At 37.9% G+C, this 6,000-nt stretch overlaps 1 protein-coding gene across 6 annotated transcripts in view; it reads left to right on the forward strand.

Moving 5' to 3' along the window:
- The window catches only part of spire1b (spire-type actin nucleation factor 1b), a 69,143-nt gene extending 66,703 nt beyond the window's left edge, over nt 1–2,440 (forward strand). For all 6 annotated transcript variants that reach the window (XM_031322709.2, XM_036006764.1, XM_031322710.2 and 3 more), the window contains 2 exons: nt 538–842; nt 1,967–2,440. In XM_031322709.2, coding sequence (XP_031178569.1) covers nt 538–842; nt 1,967–2,216 — 555 coding nt within the window. In that variant the 3' untranslated portion in view covers nt 2,217–2,440. The remainder of the gene's footprint in view (nt 1–537; nt 843–1,966) is intronic.
- The last annotated feature ends 3,560 nt before the right edge of the window (nt 2,441–6,000 follow it).

The raw sequence follows: 6,000 nt of genomic DNA on the forward strand, positions 1-6,000 counted from the left end.
ATGCCTTTTCACCATGGATGTATCTGTCATGTTAGTCCTGTTAAGTAAAAAGTATTTAAAACAAACTTTTTGGAAATAATTTCCTAATTTAAACATTAACCTGGTGCATTATAAAAAAACATTTAAGGGTTGCTTCTTGCTTGTATAAATTCATAGCATAAGCTCTCTCAGAATCTCCTTTATATCCAAGAAAAATTGGTATTGTATCTCACATTTCCCCAATCTAATTGATATCAAACCCAATAGGAAATGTAATCGAATCAAGACCTTGTGAATCAGAATCAAATCGATTCAGGACAATGATTGGTGATACCCAGCCCTATTACTGAAGTAGTTTGACGAAAGATTTTTAATCATTACGTTTAAAATGGCACCGAAATAATCCGACACCTGAACACCTTACCACTGAGTTGTGAAGTGAGGACATGACGTTTAATTTAAACAAAAAAAACATAGACCTATCATTTACATCAGTATTCTTTCTCAGTAATCATCATGCTTCTTCTTAATCACATTCATGTCTTGCCTCTCTAACAGATGCGGTTGCCATCCAAACCTTATTCCAGCTTGCCCATCTACTCCGTTGGCTCGACCAACACTCTCCCCAGGGAGAGGGTGAGTGCCATGGCTGCCATAGGACAGGGACTCTCAGTGGTTGGAGGGCCGGGGCAGGGGCCAGGGCCGTCAGCTGTAGGAAGGGCCACGCAGTCTCCCACTTTGAATGTAGACACAACAGGGGCATCTAAAGGAGCTGGAAAAGCCTCTGGAGCAGCTGCTGCTGCAAAGTCTGAGAAATCCTCCGGAAGCCCAAGGCGCCACAGCATTCACAAGACCATATCCAAGTAAGAGCAATGGACACAATTATTCAGTCTGTCAAGGGTGAATGTTATTTCCTAATGTAATGCAAACTCTCCTGTATAGAGTTTTGTGTGATATATTGGTACAGTGCCCATATAAGATCAAAACACACACTGTAAAATACAACATTGAAAAAGTTCCAAAAAGGCTGCAAATCATAAAACAAAAACTGAAAACACTTATGCTCATAATCACAAAATGCAGAAAACACTTTAAACTTACAGAAAATGGCCTTCAATCATAGTATTTTCTTCATATACTGTATATTTAGTTTGTCTCAGAGCTAGTAATACACGCATAGAATCTTTAAGTATTTTTTTTTTTTTTAATCCACTGATTGGATATTTTCTTTATTTCTTTTCTTTGCATTTTTTTTACTTCCCTGGGGCAGTAATAACAATCAATGTTTTCAACAGACCCCACCGTTTTTTGATAAAGGCCTCTACCAAACAATTGGGATGTCCATTCATGATATTTGTAAAACAATGAAAATATAAAAATCACCAAACCTGTTATAATGCTAATATATTTTTAATATAGCAATAATACTAATATGTTAGTATACCAACAGATGTAAATTTGTTTCCATGGAATAAGTAGTATTAATAGTACTATATTAGTGTTATTTCCAAATATTTATTCTTGATATTTTACATTACAGTAATTTCAATACATCTCAGAAATGGTAAAAAAATAAAATCCAACATATATCATTTTTTCATCAAATATGTATTGAAATACCATTGGATATATGGTGTTCACAGTGAATATTTATATGTTGTTGTTTTTTTTCATAAATAATTGCAAATGTATTATCTTAGTATCACGAATGTTACCTTCATCACAAAATGACCTTTATCACATTTCAACAGTTTGGTCAAACATGGCTTTGGACAGTAAAAAATGATTCAAATCAAATTATAAAAAATTATTCAAATCAAAATATTTCATATATATAATGGATGAATGGGTATCTCTTTCAGCTTAGGGGTCTTTAGCCTAAAATATGTTGAAGGTTTAAACAATTGGTCAAAGTAAACCAAACTGAAATAAACAAAATCAACAGAAATAATAGTGTCTTCTGATGCTGTCCTCCTGTTCCATGTAGGCTTTCGAAGCACGGCTCTCTAAAGTCTCATGAAGAACTGGAGCTTCCCTCAGAGCTGACAGAGGACTGGGCCACCATGGAGGTGTGTGTCGACTGCAAGAAGTTCATCTCTGACATTATCGCCTCCAGCAAGCATAGCCTGTCACTGGCCACCAAAAGAGCTCGCCTAAAACGCAAGACCCAGTCCTTCTACTCCCCTAAAGGGAGGGAGGAGTACCGGCCGTCTGAACGAACAATCAAGGAGATCTAAAACTCTCACTTATCTCTCTCTCTGGCTCCTTTCAGCTCCTACGGCACAATTAGAGAGTCTCAACTTTGGATATGGAATTACTGTAAACTGTGAACGTATACTTCAGTGTCCTGATCATCGTGTACAGCTCCTTTAGACCTCAGCATACTGTAGAAGATTATTTTTTGGCCATTTTAGGCCTTTAATTCCACAGGACAGATGAAGGCATGAAAGGGGAGAGAGAGGGGGGGGAATGACATGCAGCAAAGGGCTGCAGGTCAGAGTCGAACCCGCGGCCGCTGCGTCAAGGAGTAAACCTCTATATATGGGCGCCTTCTCTACCAACTGAGCTAACCCGGCCACCTGCCAATCTTTTTTTGTCTTCTTTTTTTTAATTTTTTTTACACCATATCACAGATTTTAATCTCTGGCCACAGACTTTTGAGTGAAGATGCGAAGAACTGTTGGGATGACAAATGGCAATGGGTTAGAGTGGAATGACTTCCCTCCCCTCTAATCATCCCAACTCACATTCAAATCAATAAGCACAAGACAGAAGAAGGACTGATGTGTGTTGGACTTCCTCAGGCACTGGCACTGCAGACGACACCAGGCCGGCAGATAGAGAGATCATATTGTAACTGACACTCAAGAAAATATGGAATATTAAACTGTACATTTTGTATGGGCTTTATTTCAGATTTTTACACATTTGTTTACAGTAAATGATTGTTCAAAGAAGTCACCCTCCGCTTTTAATTTTGAGTTTTATTTTGCTGATGACACTGTCCTCTTTGCTAAGCATACTTGAAAGCATGCTTCTGTTTTCCTTTTTCCTCACATCAGTTTTTGTGTTTTTGTTTTTTTTACACACGAATTTAGTGCCAAATAATAACATCTTTCTAATCTATGTCACCCACAGAAAAGTCATTTCCCCCGATGTATGTTTGCCGTCGTCATGCAACAAAATTATGAGACAACCTGGGCTAAACTACTTATTAAAGCCTCTGAAAACGTGGTTTCAAATCTCGATATCTCAAACTGAACATTCAGGACTAAATTAGCATTGTTCAGCTTTTTATTAAAAGTTGTTTGCTCGGCTCATCTGCTTCATCAGCACTGTGTGGTTAAGATTTGATCAGATTTGATTGAAAGTGGTCTGGCACCCCAGCGATTTTAGTATTGCACTTCGATAAAGTAAGCCGACTTGTAAGAGACAGATTATAAAAAAAGAAAGGTGAACACTGAAGTTGCAGAGGCTGAAATAGTGTGTCCCTTGTGTGTGTGTGTGTGTGTGTGTGTGTGTGTGTCTCTGTGTCCATTAGTCCCTATATGGGTCAAGCTTAAAAAACATTTCCCATGATGCAACTCCACTTTCGTTAAAAACGTTCCTGACAGGTAAATACCCACAACTTTCTAAATCTACAGCCCCAGTTGGACACAGGTTTTCTGTTATAAATTTGTCTTAAGATCAGTCCGAAACAACCCTGATGACATCATCAGGGGAGCTCCCTCCAGAGCCACAGAAGACACTTTACAACGACGACTAAACTAATCTTTGTGTCAAATCTGTGAGGTGCTCCTATAAGCAAACACCCCCATAACTGTCAGTTTAAACATTGCTAAATGATTGGTGCAAGGAACTACATGACAACATCTGCTTCCAACTGAGCCCCGCCCACTTCAAACAAGTGAGAGGATCTTAAGCGAAACAAAAACCACAGAAATCTCTCATATAAAATGGATCTTGTCACTGATCGTAAGAAGCATATAAACTATATATATATATATATATATATATATATATATTTAGGGCCTTTAAAGCACATTTCTTAACCATACGTTCATACTATATGTTCATTTGCAACTTACTTAAATAACTCAGATGTGCAGAGAAGCGGGTATAGAAACATTATTACCTGCAGTACCATGTGGAGGATTTTTCAGTCTCGCCTAAATCTACATATTTTAGCATTTTTAAATGTACCTTTGCATTGAAAAATATATAGTATATATTAACTAATATACTTTTCTTTACATTAAGTTCCTGACTTGTATTTGTATTGTGTAAGGGTTAGTCATATCAAAGATCCTCTATACTAAAGATAGCGCATTTCAAGCAGTGCCAATGGTATGTAACTGTACACACTTCCTGTCTCCTAAAAGGGCGTGGCCTCGTTTGAAAGTGTAGTTAAATGGATGAAAAGTTATAATTTACTAATATGTTCTTTTGCTAACGTTAGATATTTACACAGCTAAAAGACATATTTAGCATCACGGAGATTAGTTTTGTTAGGGCGTTCACAATCTGGCGAGAGTTTGGTCCTGAGACAGAAACAGGTCTCAAACTAAGTTCATTTTCTCCTGATGTGTCCATCAGAAAAATGCCATTTTAGTGTCAGAATGTTCTGGAGATATGTGGCTTGTAAGAAATGGGTCCAATATTTACTTTGGTGATTATGGGGCTAAAGAATTGATCATAATCTGTGTTCACGTTCACTTCTCCCATTGGAATCAACACACTCAGACCTGCTGCTGATCTCCTAAAGAGGCGTGGCTGTGGAGAAACCCACGTCACACAGATACAGGAAATTACTCTGAGTTGGGGCGTCTCTGTTCTAAACCGTCTCTAGTCATATTAAAACCCCTTATATTCATGTTTTGTTTTTGTTTTTAAGATGCACAGTTTATGAAACCCAATTCACTATTCAGGCAGCAAAAAATAACATTATTGCAACACACACTAGTCTTAATGTAATGCCTTTATGATTTCATCATTCAGAGTCTATTTGGTAGAAAGAATTACCTGTCTTTTAGCCTGGATGTTTCTTTTATTCTTCATCACATTCCTCATCTTCCTCCTTAAGCTATTTCTGCCTTAATAATTGCCTTTTATAATCACACTCATATGTTGAACATTCATCTACTGTAACTGTACATACTTTTCTAATGGTTTGTTTGTAGATCAGGTGTGTGTGTGTGTGTGTGTGTGTGTGTGTGTGTGTGTGTGTGTGTGTGTGTGTGTTGCCTCGATGATATCTTGACAGTGAGACTGCTGTAGATCCGTGTCTCTGAGAGGGAAACTATCCCAGTACCGTGTGTTCAGGAGGAGTAGGAAGTCCACAGGAGAAACCTCACAGTGTGACAGCATCATGCATGTACTACGGTGTAGCTTGTACCCTCAGTCTGTATTACCTTTAAGCTGTAACTCCCTGCAGAGACAAATGATGACTACAACAATAAACTGTAATGCAATACTTGATCTAAGTATCTGTATCTTATTTGTTCTATATTTAAAAATATGCAAAAACATGCTCCTAATGTCCCGCCAGGCAGGTTAGGATGATGATGGTGGGAGTCTATGGAGCTGAAAAATGTTCAACTGATAAATAAAACACATCAAAAAGTTATAATCTCACAATGCTATTATTTTATTTCAATTTGACATTTGTTTGCATTATGATTTTCTTGATGTCTGTCTTTTTTTCAGTGACAGTTGTTTTTTTTATGCTGTCAGGATTTTTACAATGTCACTGGTTTTCAGTTTCAACTAGAGTAGAGAGGAGGGGCCTGAGGGGAGGGACAAGGAGGGCGTGGCTTATGGATAATTTGCATCTAATTTGCATACTGGCGAGAGACCACACCTCCACAGGCATCCTCACAGATACGGTATAACTGCATGTCTGCAACGGCTTCCACAAGTTCACCTGGAACCCCCAAATCTCAAGTAAGTCTGTTTATCTCTGCCATTTTTTTCCACATAGAAGCGGCCTGGTTTACTGTTAACTTTTAATGTGAGCTATGT

This window comes from Sander lucioperca, chromosome 10 (assembly GCF_008315115.2).
Source record: "Sander lucioperca isolate FBNREF2018 chromosome 10, SLUC_FBN_1.2, whole genome shotgun sequence".
In the NCBI taxonomy this organism is placed as follows: domain Eukaryota; kingdom Metazoa; phylum Chordata; class Actinopteri; order Perciformes; family Percidae; genus Sander; species Sander lucioperca.